Consider the following 20,700-nt stretch of genomic DNA (forward strand, 5'->3'; position numbering starts at 1 on the left):
TACATGGTGGGTGACATTGTATTGCAGCAAAAGAAAAGGATTCCCACCAATAGGTCTTACCCTGTAAAGGAATTACGATATATCTTCATTATTCTCATATAAATCGTGGCCGTAGGTGCTCCACATATATCTATGCTGGTGATGTTTGGCCGAACAATCTATATATGTATATAAAATAGAAAAAAATTTGTTTGTTTGTATGTTACCGATAGACGCCAAAACCGCTGAACAGATCTTAATGAGATTTACACTATATATGGGGGCATGCCCTGAAAGTAACATAGGCTATATAAACTTTTAAAATTCCGCGTGGATGAGGAGTTATAGCATCATGTAATATGCGTTTATCTTATGAACGGTTACAGACAACCCATTCAAAATTTATCTTTATATCGTAGGAGTGAATACACATTATTCATAAAAATATGAGCGAGATAAGATCGGTGGAAATGCACTCTCCGTTACACTTAAATAAACTACATGTAGGAAATAAAAAAAGTTTTGTTTCTAGACTCAAAAACCGTTGAACAGATTTTACTGAAATTTTTACCGCACATCATCCCATCCGAGGGAAATAATATAGGCTATATAAACTTCCAAAATTTCGCGTGAATGTGGAGTTATCGCATCGAAAGTAATTATACATCTGAACTAATATTCATTTTCTAAGCATATATCTTAAGAAGGGTCACAGATCCCCACTTCAAAATTTGTCTGGGTCACTTGGTAGCAAATACGCATCATCCCTATAAAAATTGGCGCGATACAATAGGGGAAAATGTACTCATCACTGCATTTAATTAATCTAAATGTAGAAAATGGAAACTCTTTTGGTTGTTGACACAAAAAAACGCTAAATAGATGTTACTGAAATTTTCGCAGTAAGTCATACCAACCCACGTAAGTAAGATAGGCAAGATAAACTTCGAAAATTCCGCGATGACGAGGAATTATAGCATCAAGAGTAATCATACCTCTGAACTAATATTCATTTTCTATACATACATATGTATGTATATTTGAATATATTAAATAAATCGGCTCATACAAATTTGTATGATACGCAGATATTAAATACTAATCTTAAATGACCAGGAATTAACAAAATTGGTCCAAATCGATAATGTTGGACTCATCATTTTTGGCCCTTTTATGTTATTATAAGTAATGATAAAAACACCAGTTCAGTAATTCCGCTAACGTCTGCTGTTTTTTATCTCTCCATTATCTACATATTGGAATAAAATTTGTTTACAATGAAAAATTTTTGACATTCTAATTTTTACATTTTGTCAATGTGTGAAAAAAAATAAAATTTTGGATTTTTTAATTTTAACCAGTAAGGAAAGTAGTAAAGTCGGACTGGGCCGACTATATAATACCCTTCATCACTTTGGTACAAATGTATCCAAAAAGGCATCGCCTTTTCGAAGAAACATTGACATACAATTGAATGAACTTAAATATGTGATATTTATCTATATCTAAACCGACTAACATCAAACCCTACACATGTTATCCTGCAACTTATGCACTGTTTAAAATTTAATATCAATCAGACACCCATTGATTATTTGGTGTACAATTAACATGAATAAGTTAAAAATATATAGCAGCTATGCTATATCTTTATCTGAACCGATTTCAAGGAAACTTGCAAGTGATTAATTTCTATTAACTTCAGTACATTGCACTATGGCCGAAATCGCGATTTTGGCGGCATAAAATATTTCCCGACAAGCCAGCTTCACTAAATTTGGTATGCAGAGTTATAAAGGTAAACAAATTAATTTCAGAAAAAATGGGCGGGCCACACCCCTTTTTTCACAAACTAATGACAAAAAGTCTTCCTTACGAGCCAGCTTCACTAAATTTGGTATGCAGAGTTATAAAGGTAAACCAAATAATTTCAGAAAAAAATGGGCGGGCCACACCCCTTTTTTACAAAGTAATGACAAAAAGTCCTTCCCGACAAGCCAGCTTTACCAAATTTGGTATGCAAAGTTATAAAGGTATAAACATAGGTTTGTGAAAAAATGGGCGGGTCACGCCCCTTTCTTACAAAGTAATGACAAAAAGTCCTTCCCGACAAGCCAGCTTTACCAAATTTGTAATGATGAAAAATAGATTTGAAAGCACTTCCCGATTATATGGACTTTTATTAAAAAGGTTACATGAGAAAAACAAGTAAAAGTATCAAGAAATTAATATATTTATAATGTATATATATTTTTAAAAGGAATAGGGCTTAATTAATCACGGAATGTTTCTTCATTTTCTTCCGCTTCTAATTCCAATGAATAATTATTTAACGATTCTAAGCTTTCATCAGAATCAGAAGTATAATCGTACCTGGAAGCTTCTTGAGATGTTGAAGGTAAAAGCAGTTCTGGCGATATTTCTGGGATTTTAAAAAGATGAATGACTTCTCGAGGAAATGGAAGCTATTTTGAACTATTTGTACGTTCTTTTAAACATAAACTTGATATATAAGGATCAGAGCTATCCATAGCTCTATGAAACATGTCAAGTATGTTGTGCATTATTGAATCCTTTCGAGCATGGCCAGCTCTGTCTTTTTTATAATATTTGTTTCGCGCTTCAGATGCATTTTCTGCAAGGCAACCTACGGGTACTACTGATGCTCCAATTATTTGTGATGAATGGACTAAAATTTTGTGTAATGTGGCAGACATCGAGTACCATTCGTAGTTTTGGAAAAATATTTCACTAGTTTTAATACAATGAGCGCGAAACTTTGGAGAATCAATTTCAAATTCAGAGGAGAGGGCAATTAGGATTACGTGCAAACTTTTCAAAAAATCGGCATTTATACCAGTAATAGATGCAAAAAGTTCCGTGCGAGAAAATGCTCTTCTAGCTGTGTTGCCATCGTTGGTATTTCCAGTGCCATTTGCTTTCGGCTTATCGACATGAAGGCCCATTTGAAGCAAAAACTCTCTTTGAATTTTTTGTTTCTTTTTTAAAAGGATTCTTTTCTCTTCTGCTCCGCGAACTTGCCATTTTTTTCAAATCAAGCTTGTATGAAAGTTTTAAAACAAACTCGAAACTACGAATCCACGCATGCAAAGGACTTATCCCATATTTTAATGCGCGGCCTTCACTTCAAAATGTGGAGAATCAAAGTTTTTTATAGTTCGAAATTGCTTTGGTCCAGCATGACAGATGGGGTATTGTTGTGTACTTTTAGTTTCAGTTAACACATTTAAGACCTTCCCGTCTATTAATGTCATATATAAATTATAGTTGACTTTAATTTGTTTCCCATTACTTAATATGTATTGTAGTGGTTCCAACTTCTTAATCTGGTTATTTAATTGACGCATATTTTTGTACTGTTGTTTAGTTAATCCGTTTTCTAACAAAAACGTCAGAGCTTCTTCAGGTGATATTGGTGTAACTTCTTTATGGCTAGTATTAAGAACTTTTCGAATTTTGGATGGTCGGTTTAGAGATATAACAACTTGTTGTAGGACAAATGTCAAATCCGCTGAGTGCGATTTTTTGGCAGATATAGAGGCAGCATGAACTAATAGTTGCGTATTGTCTCCTTGTTGGGAAGCTAATTCGGAAGCTAATCTCCTTTTATTTCTTTCGCCGCTATCAACATAGGTAGTTTTTGGACGACCGATAGCATTGATCTTTTTCGGTACAAATAAAATTGTTTCTCGACCCAACCAATCTATATTATATTTTCTAAATCCTTTCTCATTTCTGCATTGTCTATCCCATTGTCGTTTAATGAAAATAGATAAATTCCGTGATTTAGTGCAAATTAATTTACTTAAATCAGAATCAATTTCGTATGGAATTTTTCCTTTTATGTAATTCGATACATTCCTCTTATTTCTCAACCAAAACTCAAATATTTCGGAATTTTTGAATCTGAGTATTTCTGCAAAAGGATGAATAATTCATTCGTTAGCAGTCATTAGCAGACACATTCAGCATGACATAAAACTAGAGTTTTCTACGAACAATCACATATAAAAAGTTCCCGTAACACTTTGTTACATTTTTAGTTTTACTCCACGAAAAATTAAAAAACTCTAAAAAATTTCACACAAAAAATTCACATAGAACACACGAAACTACGCACGAAATACGAACATTTAGCAAAGTGTATTTATATATAGTAAAAGTACTCACCTCGAGAATTAGAATTCATATTTACAAAGTTTTTTTTACAAAAATTAATTTTTAAAAAAACAGCTTTTAATTTTACCAAATAAATTGCTGGTTCACTTGTAATTACACGTGTTAGAAGTTATGTAAACATTAACAGCTGTTTGTGCGTAAACAGGGTTGCCAATAGTAATTTTTGTTTTTGATTTATTCTTATCAATATGTTGTGTATTGAATGCTGTCAAAAAATTTTTTAAATTGTAATGTTGAAAAATTGACTTTTTGCCGCCAAAATCGTGATTTCAGCCATAGTGCATTGTATCAATCGGCCTAGCTATGGACTTTACTTAAAATCGGACAAAAATACATATAGGAGGTGTATGTAAATGTAATTCAGTACGTTATGCCAAAATTGGTACAAATCTCACAATTTTCAGGGATCATTTACCTAAAATCGGGCGAAACTATATATGGGAGCTATATGTAAAACTGAACCGATTTTCACGAAACTTAGCACACATCATTCTAGAGTAAATTCAGTACGCTGTGTCAAAATCCGTGCAAATTGAATGATTTTCAGGGTTTGAATGAGTTTTAGGGCTATTTACCTAAAATCGGACGAAACTATTTATGGGAGCTATATCTAAATCTGAACCGATTTTCAAGAAACTTAGCACACGTCATTCTATACCTAATTCAGTACGTTATGCCGAAATTCGTGCAAATCGAATGATTTTGAGGGACTGTGGTGCACAATTTACCTAAAATCGGGCGAAACTATATATGGGGGCTATATCTAATTCTGAACCGATTTTCACGAAACTTAGCACACATCATTCTAGAGTAAATTTAATACGCTATGCCAAAATTCGTGCAAATTGTATGATTTTTAGGGACTTTGGTGCTCAAAAATATATATGGGAGCTATATCTAAATCTGAACCGATTTTCTCCAATTTCAATAGGGTTCGTCCTTGGGCCAAATAAGTGACTTGTGCCAAATTTCATTCAAATCGGATTATAAATGCGACCTGTACTTTGTTTACAATATAACATCAACAGACGGACGGTCGGACATGCATAAATCGACTCAGAAAGTGATTCTATGCATATTCTCAAAAAAAAACCAGTAAGGAAAGTAGTAAAGTCGGACGGGGCCGACTCTAGGATACCCTTCACCACTATGGGTACATTAAACAGGACTATTAACATGAAATTGGATGAAATAAAATATGTGATATTTATCTAAATGTGAATCTACCTAGATTTCTCCATAAAGTGTGTAAATCGACTTCAAACAAATATAAATAGGTCATCCGGTTGACTATGTCTGTACTTCTAGAAAACGCAACTACGTAATTCTATGCTCAATTTTGTACGTTGTGCAAAATTTGATGTCAATCTGACTAACATGAGGAGTATGATGCCCAATTTGCATGATATCGGGCGAAAAAATATATGTAAGCTATATCCACATATTAAGCGATTTCAAACAAACTTGTCACAGGTTAGGTTATACTAACTTTAGAACGTTTTGTTCGTATTGGTTCCTTGGTGCGTCAATTACATAAAATCAATCTATAATAAAATGGAGCTATATCTAAATCTGGACCGATTTTCACGAAACAAGGCAGACATCACTCTAGGCTCAATTCAGTACGTTATGCCAAATTTCGTGCAAATCGAAAGATATATAGCGACTTTGGTGAACCATTTACATGAAATCGGACGAAACTATATGTGGGAGCTATATAGAAATATGGACCGATTTTATCGAAACTTGGCAGACATCACTCTAGGCTCAATTCAGTACGTTGTGCAAAATTTCGGGCAAATCGAAAGATATATATGGATGTTGGTGCACAATTTACATGAAATCGGACGAAACTATATATGGGAGCTATATCTAAATCTGGACTGATTTTCACGAAACTTGGCAGACATAACTCTAGGCTCAATTCAGTACGTTATGCCAAATTTCGTGCAAATCGAAAGATATATATGGATTTTGGTCACAATTTACATGAAATCGGACGAAACTATATATGGTAGCTATATCTAAATCGACCGATTTTCACGGAGCTTGGCAGACATCATTCTAGACCTAAATGATTAGGCTGTACCAAATTTCGTGCTAATCGAAAGATATATAGGGACTTTGGGGCCCCATTTACATTAAATCGGACGAAACTATATATGTGAGCTATATCTAAATCGGGACCGATTTTCATGAAACTTGGCAGACATCATTCTAGGCCCAATTAAGTACGTTATGCCAAATTTCGTGCAAATCGAAGGATATATAGGGACTTTGGGGCACCATTTACATGAAATCGGACGAAACTATATATGGGAGCTATATCTAAATCTGGACCGATTTTCTTGAAACTGGGCAGACACCATTCTAGACTCAATTCAGTACGTTATGCCAAATTTCGTGCAAATCGAAAGATATATAGAGACTTTGGGGCACCATTTACATGAAATCGGACGAAACTATATATGGGAGCTATATCTAAATCTGGACCGATTTTCACGAAACTTGGCAGACATCACTCTAGGCTTAATTCAGTACGTTATGCCAAATTTCGTGCAAATCAAAAGATATATAGGGACTTTGGGGCACCATTTACATGAAATCGGACGAAACTATATATGGGAGCTATATCTAAATCTGGACCGATTTTCACGAAACTTGGCAGACATCATTCTAGACCTAAATGATTAGGCTGTACTAAATTTCGTGGAAATCGAAAGTTATATAGGGACTGTTTACATTAAATCGGTTAAATATATATATGGGAGCTATATCTAAATCTGAACCGATTTTTCCCAATTTCAATAGGGTTCGTCCTTGGGCCAAATAAGTGACCTATGCCAAATTTCATCCAATTCGGATCATAAATGCGACCTGTACTTTGTTTACAATTTAACATGGACAGACGGACGGACGGACAGACGGACATGCGTAAATCGACTCAGAAAGTGATTCTATGCATATTCTCAAAAGGAACCATGGGTCTATCTCGATTATTTTTGCCTGTTACAAACATATGCACAAAGACATAATACCCTGTACCACAGTGTGGTGAAGGGTATAACCATGGGTATATCTCGATTCCTTTTGCCTGTTAAAAACATAATACCCTGTACCACAGTGTGGTGAAGGGTATAAATACACAAGCGATATTAATTGGAGTGAGAAAGGGATCCCAATCATATCATGGGGAAATAGTTGAGAATACAGACATAAAAAATTGCTGTAATGTAAATGAAGGATTGAAGTGGTCTTGGAACGTTTAATGAAAAACCTGTAAATATTGGAGAAAATATATTGTGTATGGTACAATTACAACTGATTAGAAAAAACAAGCTAAATTTGTTTTTAATATTACCATCTATTGAAAGGAATCAAATATACTAATACATAGACCGGCTGCTACGAAATACCTACAAATAGTTTTCGACGTTAACTATCCAATGTTAATAACTTTAGTAGGGGCAGCGAAGCGCCACGGGTTTAGCTAGTGTTCTATAAAAAAGATGACTTGGATAGAATTTTTTCTATTTTGGCCACTCTACAAATAATAGAACGCCCATTTTTGACAATGAAAGGTTTGCCTCTGGGCATCATTACAGAAAATACAAATAGCCCTCCATAAATATAGGAATTGCCTTCTCTGGTATCCAGTAACACAGCAAATACAAAATTATTTTGCCATTTAAGGTATAAAAAGCAACTGGAAAAAATTATCTGTAGTTTTACATTAAATTTACTTACGACAACAATCTGCAAAATTATGGGATCCCAGTAGAAAATGTTGCTCAATTCTGTTGCTTTTCTTTTCCAATGGTAGCGGCGGATACGCAAGCAGACAAACAGACAGACCTACTACATCGGTGTGTGGACACAAGAAACGAGATCTGAATTAATAAAAACGTTGAGCAGACTTCAACTGTGTTCGGAAGAGACAAACGGCAACAACAGAAGCAGAAGCGAATCAGACAAAAACACTTAAAGCCAGCTAAATCGCAACAATTGCTGCTGCTAACTACTGTTTGTTTGTTGTTGGCAACTTTTGTAGTTGAAGTTGTGTATCCATCCATCCATCCGTCAGCAGACACAACAGCAACTGCGACAGCAACCAAATATCCGTAACGCAGAACCGAATAGGCAGGGGTGTGACAGCAAAACTATTTAAATAAATAAAGGAAAAGAAAAAAAAAATAAATGGAATTGCCTGGCAACATCATCATTCCCGCTAAATAACTTGGGAGTACACAATAGAGAAAAAAGAATCGATTCACTTGTCCTGATTCCATGATGGATGGTTGGATGAATCAGAATGGATGGCGAATGGAATTTCCATATCCATGGCATGGAAAGATGAAATCCGCAAATCATCTTCTGAATGCCTGTGACTATCTTTCCTCATACTCTCTCGCCGAGTCCACATTCATGCTCTTTTGTTTCTCCTGTGGAGAGGTGCCAAAGAAATGTTCTTCTAGGAACCAACCAACAACATTGGCTGTGTACGTGGCAGGAAGAAGGAAGGTGTATCATTATAAAGAGATTTTGTTTCATGGTTATGTTAATTTGCTGAACAAACTTAACCACCACATGGAATAGTTCGTTATGGTTCACATTTTATGTTAGGGGTTGATGGAAACGGAGACTGAATTTAGAAGCTGTAACGTCACATGTCCTTGAATTTTAAATGTCTTCCAATTAGGCTTTTTGAGATAGAAAGCTCATGGTTTTTGGTCGCTGTTATTATTTCATGACGACGACGATGATGAGGATGATTTTTATTTATTTAAATATTCATTAAAACACAGACGCACACACATATGTACATATATAAAAGGTAATTTTTCTAACTGTTGTTTTAATTTAAAGTTTTTTTGTGTTGTTGGATTTTTTTATGTTGTTGTATTTCAGCATCTGTTGGTTGGCAGCAGTGTTGCCAAAACTTTGTTGAGGAAAAATGCTAGATTTTGTTGAAAAAAATGCTAGAAAGTGCTAAAAAATTTAAAAAAGTGCCAGAAAAAAGTGCTAAAAATTTCTAGAACAAAATTATTAATATTTAATAATGAAATATTCATCAGAAACCTCATTTATTCTTAACGGCTATTTGCTGTCAATTTTGCTTTGGAATTTTGCACATACGTTGGTACTACTCCTATGAGATTTGGTATTGGAAATGGAATATATCGGTCTTTTTGGGTACACCATACCCCAATATTTGTTTTTTTAAGCTTTTGGGCCCATTTTCAACCTAAATTGCTGTATATTTGTATTTTGTGTTCTCCCTGGATATATAGACTTCTTACTAGAACTTATCAATATTGATCCACTTTTAAGGGTAGCCCTCATCAATTGCATTGGTTTTAATTTGATTGATTAAATTTCTTTGAGTAAAAAATCTCCTTATCAAAAATTATTAATATGGGTCCATATTTAGGGGTAGCCCCCAGAGAGCGGTACCCTCCCCATTATTCAACATTCTGGGGACGTCGGACACGCAACCGGATTGACTAAATTTTTTATATTTTTTGTTTTGATGGGGTTTGAAATCTTCCTACTAAAATATAAATACTAATATTGTCCAAATTTGGTTAAGGTAAATACCTGTAATTATACATTGCGTACATATATGAATACAATTATCAATTTTCGTCCTATTTGCGTACTTTTAAGGGTTTATAATGTCTTTCCCAACATCGACTTTAATATAAAAAAAATAATATTTGCCGGAATTTTTCTAGTTGGTCCTTATTCTGGCGCAATCCCAGTACGCTCGCCTTTTCTGTAATCTAAAGTGGTTATAACTTGGTATTCGGGATTCCCGCTAAATAGAATTTTTTTTTCGGAAAGTTCCGACATAATTCATGTTCATTATTTTTACATCGCTCTCATTCAATGTACAATTTAATTTGTTTATCATTTTTCCAAATAAACAATCTACCAGCAGACAGTGTCATAGTCACCACAGAAGTACCCGACCATTTTTTAAGAAATTTGGAATGCACCGCATATTCTGGATAGCATTGGAAAATCAAATTCACCGCATGAAACATAGCAAAAATGCAATGCGTAAATATGAAATCGAGCAAGTGAAAAGGCGTTAAGTTCGGCCGGGCCGAACTTTGGATACCCTCCACCATAGATATACTGACAGTTAATAGAAATGAATATATAGAGAAAATACCAAAAAGTGGACCTATACCGACATTTCTAAAAACGGATTATGTAAGTCATAATGTTAACCATAATACAAATTTCAGAATTTTATAATGGATAATTATACCCTCAGCCTAATGGCTAATGAGGGTGCATACACTTTAACACGGTGAAAATGTGCCTCATCGAAATATTGGTTCTAGAAATTTAGATTTCATCCAAACTTTGCCCATCTTATTATTTCTTCCAAACATAGTTCAAATTCGAAGATAGTTAATATCGGCCCACTCCCTCTGGAACCTCCACATAGGGGCTAGGTCTAAATGCAGATAGAGTTCATTATCGAACTATACTAATCTAATTTTTTATCTCGCTATCCTCCGCAGGTGAAATGATTACAACAGAGTCTTAGAATCAAACTCAAAACGCGGAAAAAATCAGATAACTATTTTAATATAAAAAATGGGGTTATATGGGGACTATCCCAAAAAGGGGGCGAATATTAAACATTTTTGGTAGGGAGATTTGCTACCATATACGACTACAAAATACCAAATTGCAGCGAATTCGGTTGAAAAACGCGCTCAAGAACCTCAAAATACCGAAAATTAGGGGTACCCTTAAATGGGGGCTATCCGAAAAAATGGACCTATGTTTATAATTTTTTGTGGAGAGATTTAGTACTTATTAAGAACTCAAAATACTAAATTACAGCCAATTACAGCCAAAATACGATCAAAATCCCCAAAATACTGAAAATTAGGATGTACAGTTATATGGGGTGCTACCAGAAAAAGTGGACCAATATTTATAATTTTTTGTGGGGACATTTAGTACCCAATAAGAACTGAATGTTTCAAATTTCAGCGTATCCGGTTGAAAAACGCGCTCAAGAACCCCAAAATACCGAAATTTGGGGGTACTGTTATATGGAAGCTATGCCTAAACGTGGACCGATTTATCCCATCTTCGAACTTGACCTGCCTGCAGATTAAAGACAAACCTATGTAAAATTTGAGCACCCTATCTCAATTCCTTTAGAAGATAGCGTGATTACAACAGACGGACGGACATGGCTAGATCGTCTTAGAATTTTACCCTGATCAAGAATATATATACTTTATAAGATCGGAAATTAATATTTCGATAAGTTACAAACGGAATGACAAAATTAATATACCCTCCATACTATGGTGGAGGGTATAAACACGGGATTTTTTTTTTATTGAAACCAAAATTGTAAAAAAATCCTAAGAAATAAAAATATGCTAAAAAAAGTGCTAGGTGCTAGACCAATTTTTTTGGTGCTAAACGAGTTCAAAAAGTGCTAAATCTAGCACTAAAAGTGCTAAATTGGCAACACTGGTTGGCAGCCTCATGTTGTATAGACATGTTCTGTGTTTTTGGTGAAGGCTTTATTCCATAAAAACTGGTTTATTCATATTACTATCCGCGTGAAACCAATATGTTTCAAGTGGCAGGAAAAATTGTAATTTAGGGTAATTAATCCCGTTAGGACAATATTTTATTCACTGAAGTGAAAAACCAAGTTCATTATAATTTAATGTTGGAGTATTTGATATTATATTTTTAAAGATTGTTGTTGTTGTAGAGACTAAATATGAACATGGATGGGGTGTTCTTCATATTAGTCAGGTTCTGACTCTTCTGCATCCAGGTTCTGGATATAGTTGATTGGGTTCAGTTGGGCGGTTGCAGAGTATCGTGAGGTCCTAGGCAACATGTAGGGCATATGTCTGATGTCATACAGCAATTTGGGTCCAAAACGAAGTTAGTCGGCTGCACCATCCTGATCTTAGTTGCGCTAAGAACCACTCGCATTTGTGGACTCCAAAAACTGCATCTATTTGAATGCTAGTCCTTTTTATATATGTGCCGTTGGACCTCTCTCTAGATCGTGAAAAATTTTCCTTGCATCCATAAGTGGGAAAATTCTATCCGCAAGGTAATGATATGAATGATTTTGGCGATAGCACCCATCCACAACTTCCTGTTGTGTAGATGAATGGATAAAACCTTCATTCCTGCTTGATATAAGCCTTCTCCCTTGTACCACTCACATTAGAGATTGAAGGTCTCTCTTTACGTGTGGGAGAATCCTATCCATGAGGTGATGAAATGGATGCCTTCAACGATAGCATCCAAGCAGTTTCCGCATGGAAAACAACCTGCTTGTAAGAGAAAAATTTACTTAGAAACAAAAAATTACTTTAACATTACCCAAGAGCGACTTGGGGGACGTGTGGCTACTTCTAATTTTGTCGCATATAGCGATGGCTTGCCCGTAGACTTACTTTAAGTGATTATTTAAAGCTTTCAATATGATAACCAAATTTTATAAAGGAACATTGTAAAAATTTAAATCTATTATGAATAAATTTTGCAAGGAGGTATGTTAGTCATACACAACCCCATATTGCATATAAATGTTATATTATATACCAAATAATATTTAAAATAAATCTTAGGATTGCAACAGGCAGACGATGGACTTCGTTACAAGCCGCACATTTTAATAATACGCATAAAAAGACAGTTCATGATACAAATCCCATAAGAAGTGAACAAGTCCACCAGTTTTATTTCTATCGTATATTTTCGTAAAATTCGAAAATTGAAATTCCTAAAACTAAAAATTTTTTCGCTTATGAGAAATTCAGATAACTGAAATTATTTTCAGTTAACCGAACTCCTCTTAATTGAAAACATCGGATAACTGAAACAAACATCCAATTTTTTTTCCGTTTCAGTAAAGCGGAGTCGACTGTATTAAACCTTTTACGTATGTCATCGATAAGGGGGCCCGGCACCATGATCTCTATGACGCCCGATGAGAACATAGGGACCTTGTTCCTGCTTCTAATTATGGTCCTAAAAACAGTGATTTACGCAGACGACTTAAATAAGCTAGCTTTTTCGAAATTCTTACGCAATTAATTGTTCATGATAATTAGCGGCATCGATGTGGTGAACCGTGACTTCATATTCCTCAAATGGAAGAACTGCTATAAAGACCTTTATCTTCCACACATAACATCGATAATGCATCCAAAACCATGATCCGCATACATTACAATCTCTATGCCATCGCGTGATTTAGAATTACAGAATGAACGAGGTTAAACAATCCCTATATCCTCGAACAGCTTTGCGCAATTAACAGTATCGAATAGGCAGGGGTGTGACAACAAAACTATTTAAATAAATGAAAAAAAAAAACAAAAAAATTTATAAATGGAATTGCCTGGCAACATCATTATTTCCGCTAAATAACTTGGGAATATACAATAGAGAAACAAAAACAAAAAATCAATTCACTTGTCCTGATTCCATGATGGATGGTTGGATGAATCAGAATGGATGGCGAATGGAATTTCCATATCCATGGAATGGAAAGATGAAATCCACAAATCATCTTCTGAATGCCTGTGACTATCTTTCCTCATACTCTCTCGCCGAGTCGACGTTTTTCGCTAAGTCAAGAGCTATGAAAACTGTTTTGTTCAGACATATGTTGATGTTCGGCGACTGCCTTGCCTAGTTTTAGTAGCGGGTTCACCTGCCTAATTTTTAGGCCTCGGAAAAATGTGGTGGCTAACCAACGTCAGATTAAGTAAAGCTGTCAAATACTTTACTCCAGGTACATCCAGTTGCTTAAGCATTGTCATTGAGATTCCAGGAACCAATGCTTTGTATAAAATCTTCGTAAATTGTGATTTATCTCTTCGGCTCGGAGGCATCTCATACGACAAAACACACGTGAAAGCCATTCTCTTCTCCTTCCAGGAGCTGTGAGTCCGTTCCGGATACGATGTTGCAGAGCTTTAGATGACCTAGCCACTAATATGTTGACTTCATGAGAGATTTGTTCACTTTTGGGCCTTCAGGTGTTGTACGACGAAGCTAATTACGCTTATTCGGAATGATGTCCTGGAAACTCATCTCAGCTACACGAGGATCTGAGTGCTTGGACAGATCTTTGAAGCGATTATTGATTAAATCTCCGAAAGCTGGTCAATCTACATTACCATGGTTTAGGAAATAATGGTGTTTAGAGGTTATGCAATCGAGTGGTCTATTAACGGAGACGATGATAGGTCTGAGCCGAAGGAAATTACGGGTTGGCAAGTTTTGCTAGGCTCCACAAACCAGATATCTGACGAAATGTGCAAGTAATGGTTTGGTCAGTGTTATTTCCTCTAGTCATTTCTTAGATCGAAATGTCAGAACTCTGATGGACATTGAAATCCACCCAAAATCTAGCTTATGCCGCACAGTGTTACGACCTCGGAGCACAAATTTATTGATGGGAATTGATAGAATACACTCCAATTATAATAAATATGCAATTTGGCATTGATATGGCAACTAGTTTTGTCTAAATATCAAATCTTATTGCTGTCATCGTCCAAATTTTTCAAGACCTATTGTATGGTAGGTATACCAAATCTTGATACGATCAGTTTTTCGTCACTTGCTTTATAGTCTGAACTTCCCAGTTTTTTGCGACTTGCTTTATAGACCTACTAAGTATATGTTAACTGCCAATTTTCATGAAATTTTCTTGTATATTAACGATTGGTCAAACGATTAAAAATGTCAAAACCCATTACATGGGAGCTATACTAACTCTTGGTCCAATATATTCAATTTTTTGTCAGTTGCTATTTAGACCAAAAATAAGCAATTGTACAAAATGATATCCATCTACGGTAGCCCTTTCTATTTTTGACCAATGTTAATGTGAACTCGCGACATAGTGTGCCAAGCAAATAACTCGGGGTACACTGCAGTCTAGCTCAACCGGGATAGGTCTATATTGAACAGAAATATGCAATCAGAACACAAGTGCCCCATCTCCGCTTCTAATACGATCCTTTCGCGACACAATGTATCCATCGCAACGGTGCTAGCTTCAGGCTTCGTTTCTTGGATCATGGCGACCATAATAATTGTCCGATTCATGAAGTCAATAATTTTGCTAATTTTATTACTGAACATTTTGTGTATTGTACACATAGATCCGAATTTTTTTCCTCTTCAATTTATTTTATTTCAAATAAACTACAACACTTTCCATCATCTCCTATAATGAGTTTAGGTTTCAGTATTACAAATTAATATTGCAATTAAAATAAAAGAATTTTAACTATTCATGTTGTTGCTTCTATTGGAATAATTTAAAGTAACCTATCTATCAAATCGCAATCAGCAATAATAGTTCGCCTGTCTTTCTTTTCATTTTTTCTTACTATTTGATTGCCACGCAGTAACGCCGCGAGAAATGGCTATGCTGTCGCCGGGCGGTGGTAATTGACAATGGTGATGATGCCGCCTCGACCATTACTCATCACGCTGGCATTTGTGCTTTGCTTTCGAACCAAAAAAAAAAAACTTTTATTCGTTTTTAGTGTTTTACATTTTTTTTATTTATTTATATTTTTTCTTCTTTTTTGCAAAAAACTTTTTGCGCAAATTCTTCGATGCTTAAAAAGCATTAAAAACATTCACATTCTGCGTTCCTAATAACTTACCAAGCAAAACAAAATGGCATTTTGCAAAATAAAATAGACGACGACTGACTGCTGCTCTAACGGCTACGGCCAGAGTAGAAGAAGAAAGAGAAGCCAACGAAGAAGAAGAAAAACGCCACTAGAAAAAATGAAAAGAAATTCAGTTTTATAGCTCATAGTTTTTTGTTGTTGTTGCTACGATGCTGTTCGGCAATGAGGTTACGTACCCCCAGAGCATGTTATAGATATGAACGAACCGAACATGCAAGTGGGTCTCGGTCTAACACAAGGGTATGAAATAAAAAGGTGAATGATTTCTGATGTGAAGGGTTAAAAATCAAGGTTAATATTGGCATCCTGTGTTTTTGGAGGGTGACAAAATATATTTGCAGACTATTTTCATTATAAGTATAGGTTTTCGCATACCTCCTACATCAAAATATCGCTCCATTCTCAAATTGGCATACCGCAACTTTAGAGGCTGAAAAACATCATTGTTTACATAGTACCCATACAAAGTTCCCGGAAACCGTCGGGTATTAAAGTTCCTTGTCCAGTTTTTCATAATGAGTGTATGTAATTTTCTTCGAGCATAAAATCTGAATCTGGCCTGACGCATTTTTTCATATAAAGACATCCTTTTTAAGATATTTAGAGTTCACATTACATGTTGAAGTTCCTAGTCCTGTTTACCATATTGAGTGTCTGTAGTTTCCTTAGAGCATAATGGAACCCAGTAACAGACAACTTACATGACAAAATCTTCATATAAAGGTCCCTTTTAAAGACATTTTGAATTCACATCACATGTTGTAGGGCATAATAAATCGAACCGGTCGAACTTAATTGTTAATATTTTCAGGGTCCTAAGATCATGTTTCAACCAAGGGGATATAAGTAGATATTTTGGATTTTCGGAATACATTTTTACATAGACTCCATATATAGGTCACGCCAAGACTTTGTCGGTCCGCAATATACACATTGGTGTCTATCATGTTGTGATAGACGGAAGGCATTCATCCAGTGTTTTAGACGTTCGATCCGAGGAACGAAGGGGTTATCACTCGTCTTAATGACGGGGGAAAGATGCGATCTAACACAACACAGAAACTCGACGTCGAAAAGCTGCAAAAACAAAAGGTAGGAGAAGCCGATTGTATAGGCGCACAATGACCATGCAGTGTTGCAAAAGCAACACTTGGGTACCAAAGACCACCATCAAGAAACCCATGGTACGATCAGGAGTGTCGTAATGGTACTGATGTGAAAAACGCAGCGTATAGGGCAACACTGCAGATAGTAGCATTACTTAATGCCAGAGAGAATTATCGAGAGAAAGAGAGTTCTCCTCTCTACGTATTTACTAAAAAAGAAGAAAGGACGGGAAAAACGTGTGCGTGAGTCAAGATGTACAGGAATCAGAATGATGTCCGGAAACTTTACCAGCGAGTAAACCACCAAACTGAAGTATTTGGTGCAGGCACATACTCTTGCAGAGATGAAGGAAGAAACCTGGTTTCAGATAGAGATAGCGTGTTGAGTATCAGGAAGGAGCATTTTGCAAAGCTTCTGGTATCGAATAGTGGCGGTGAAGAAGATATTCCAGAGCCAATGGGAGATGGCGGAATAGAGTGATTACCACCTACCCAGGATGAGGTAAGAATAGAAATCGGCTGAAGAATAATAAAGCAGCAGGTGCCGATGGGTTACCAGGTCGGTGTTCAGATGATGATCAGGAGCATGCATTAGCCGATTAGTGCAATTTGGATAGATGAATACATGACCAATGATTGGAACCACAGTAACCTGTATCCCGTTCACAAAAAAAGAGACAAAAAGATATTTTTAACTATAGAGGATTTGTCTCCTTCCAAGTGCGTGCTGTGTCCAATCCGCGGCTTCAGACCTGGCAAATCCACCAAAGACCAGATTTTCACACTGCGCAAAATCTTGAAAAAGACGCACGAAAACATATCGACACATTCCACCTATTCGTCAACTATAAATCGGCATTCGACAGCCAAATCCGCTCAGAGGTGCTTAAAGCCATGTCAGGGTCAGCAGCTAAAGTCGGAATGGACCCATTGGAGCTTTCAATACCGTGTGACCTTTTTAACATACTGCAGGAAAAGGACAAATGAGATGCAAAGGTCAAAGAAATGACACTATCTACACCAAATAATACATGTTACTCGCCTGGGCCGATGACATCGGTATAATTGGTCGAATATTACGAGCGGTAACAGCCACCTTCGAACAAATTCAGAAAATGAAAAACAAATGACATCAGTTTTGAGATTCGGAGAAACATAGTATTTGCCAACAGATGCCAGTATGGCCTAAGTAAGCAATCTAGAAACAAGATCACCTCTCGTCAGATCAAACTCATACTCTACAAGACGCTGATACTACCCGTGCGTGTACTTGTACAAACATATGATAAAGCTCTTTGAGTGTTTGAGAGAAAAATACTCCGAAAGATCTAACGGCCGATTTACGTCGACGGTGAATATCGGTGTCGAATGAACCACGAGCTATATCATCTACGGTGGGTAGGCCATATTGTGAATGATGTGGATGATGATGGCCCAGCTTAAGAGTCATATAAAAGCGAAACTACTGATGGTTCATGCAGAAGGGAAATAAATGCTACGAATTCGATAGAAAGATCATGTGGAAGATGACATATTAAATCTTGGTCTTTCAAACTGAAAACGCGCTTGGAAATCTTTTTTTAAGTTCGGCTTATGGAACAAATGTCCTGTCTTGATCCAGCAATAAAATTGGAACTACTCAAAAATGTGTACCGTTTTCTACACCGTTGACAGACATGGCTAATCTGAGGTATCCGCAACCGTCCACTATTTCTGAACCTAGTGACAATCCGCTTATATGAGATTTACAATTATTCAATTGTTTGCCTTTAGTGGACCAGGTATCAAGAGAAGTGTGCCGGTGTGGTTCACCTTTGGACCAGATACAGGTTTTCGCTTAATAACTTGACTCTGAGCATCTGTGGGGGAGGTACCAGAATAAATGAACAAATAGAACCCACCTTCAGATGACCTAACACTCAATGAAAAGCCATCGAAGCCGTGTAAGTGACCGAAAAGTTAACGATCCGTTAGGGGTCAAAGGCAGATCCGGATCGTCACAACCAGTAATTTCTTCATCCTACATCTCCAGTTATGTATTTGTATTACCATCAGCTCTATCGGAGCAGAAGCAGAACCGAGTCGGGCATTGCAGACTTCAGTCGCAGTAATATAAGTATCTGGAATTTTTACAACAGTTTAAGTTTCTAAATAAAGAGAAGAAGTCTGAATTTAGAAACTAATGACGGCCCTTTATTTCGACTCAGTTGAAATCACTTTTCCTTAAATAAAGGCCCAGGACGGATATTTATTTCCGTTCGATGGCTCTTTATTTCGACTTTACTTCGAGAGCATAATTATGATAGCCCACCTTAAGGTCCAACCGCATAATTTTTGTTTCTATAGAAAAGAAATATTGCGTATACATTTTTCGTACTATAAAATCTCGAAAGAGTAAAATGATTGTGGGAGAGCGAGAGAAAATTTGCAAATACTGTTGTTGTTTTTTTTTTAATTTTTTTTTTTTTTTTGCAAAATGTTAATGTTTTAGAAGTGTTCATGTTACGTTTTCCTCAGTCGTTGGACGTTGTGAAGGTAAACATGTTTCTCACTTTCTGCCATGAACTCTGGCGCGGAGCTGTTTGGTTTGGTTGTTATCTATCCATATTTGCTTGAAATGAATGAAAAAAGACTAGAACAACAACAACGATGGCAAACTGATTGTGCGAAATTGGTTCGCAATAAAAATCGAAACAAAACGCACACACATTTATACACAATAAAAGCTTATATATAATATTAATAATACGGAATTGAAAACTATTTTAATTAAAATTTACAGTTCTCAATTCAAAACTGTACTAAGACTTTATTCTTACAAAATGTTGATTAAACTATTGTATAGTCTTATACGCCCCTGCAGAAATCGGTTTTTTTGTAGACAACTTACTAACAAGCACGTAGTATCTCTTTATCAATACTACAATACATTTCGAATGTATTTAAAAATATAATAATAATAAATTTATAAATTATTGCCCTCATCATTAATCTATTTGTTATAACACAACTAATCATTGTTTAATTGAATTTTAAATTTATTTGATGTCGATGTGAAATGTCAGCCGGACTGCAGTTCGACAACAGCAGCAGTAGCACCACAACCAGCAGCACTTCAGGGAGTCTTGTCCATCTACAGGCGACAAATGATTTATTTATTTAATAAAAAAAACATGGACACACTTTTATTGACAGGTGTATAGTAATTATTCAATTAATAACAAATTCATTGTTGTCAGAAGTCAAATTGTCAATATTCAAAATGTGGGAGTGATATACAAACCTACATACATACATACATAAATCAAATTGATAAATATGGTATGTATGCATAAATACGACACTATTTTGATTATTTATTGAACAAGTAAAAGAAGTCGAAAATTATAATGTCAACAATTTTATGAGTAAAATCGAAATTTCAAAAGTCGAAGTTTATTGAAGTTGGAACATGTATGATAGTAGCACAAAGGAAGTTTGACTGTATGTTCGTAGAGATGGTATTTACCGGATAAATACCCATTTGCGGGCATTTATTTAGGTATTTACTGTATTGAATCGGAAATACAACATCTTACACCCTACTTCCGGCTTTCTGTTATCAAATCGATTTGCGATACTTTAAATACTTGGGTAAATACCCGAGTATTTACCCAAAAATTGGGTATACAATCATTAAC

The 20,700-nt window shown here is 35.7% G+C and overlaps 1 protein-coding gene across 1 annotated transcript; it reads right to left on the bottom strand.

Annotated features, from left to right (window-relative positions):
- Positions 1-3,292: 3,292 nt before the first annotated feature.
- LOC133329921 (uncharacterized) lies at positions 3,293-4,189 on the bottom strand (the record flags this gene model as incomplete). The annotated part of the gene is made up of 2 exons (XM_061538379.1): positions 4,171-4,189; positions 3,293-3,916 (listed from the first exon to the last, which is right to left on the bottom strand). Coding segments are annotated over exons 1-2 (643 nt in total), but the record flags the coding sequence as incomplete, so codon positions are not given.
- Between the last annotated feature and the right edge of the window lie 16,511 nt (positions 4,190-20,700).

The sequence above is a fragment of the Musca vetustissima genome, unplaced genomic scaffold, assembly GCF_032173495.1.
Source record: "Musca vetustissima isolate MV318-11 ecotype Yass unplaced genomic scaffold, APGP_CSIRO_Mvet_v1 utg1514, whole genome shotgun sequence".
Lineage (NCBI taxonomy): Eukaryota > Metazoa > Arthropoda > Insecta > Diptera > Muscidae > Musca > Musca vetustissima.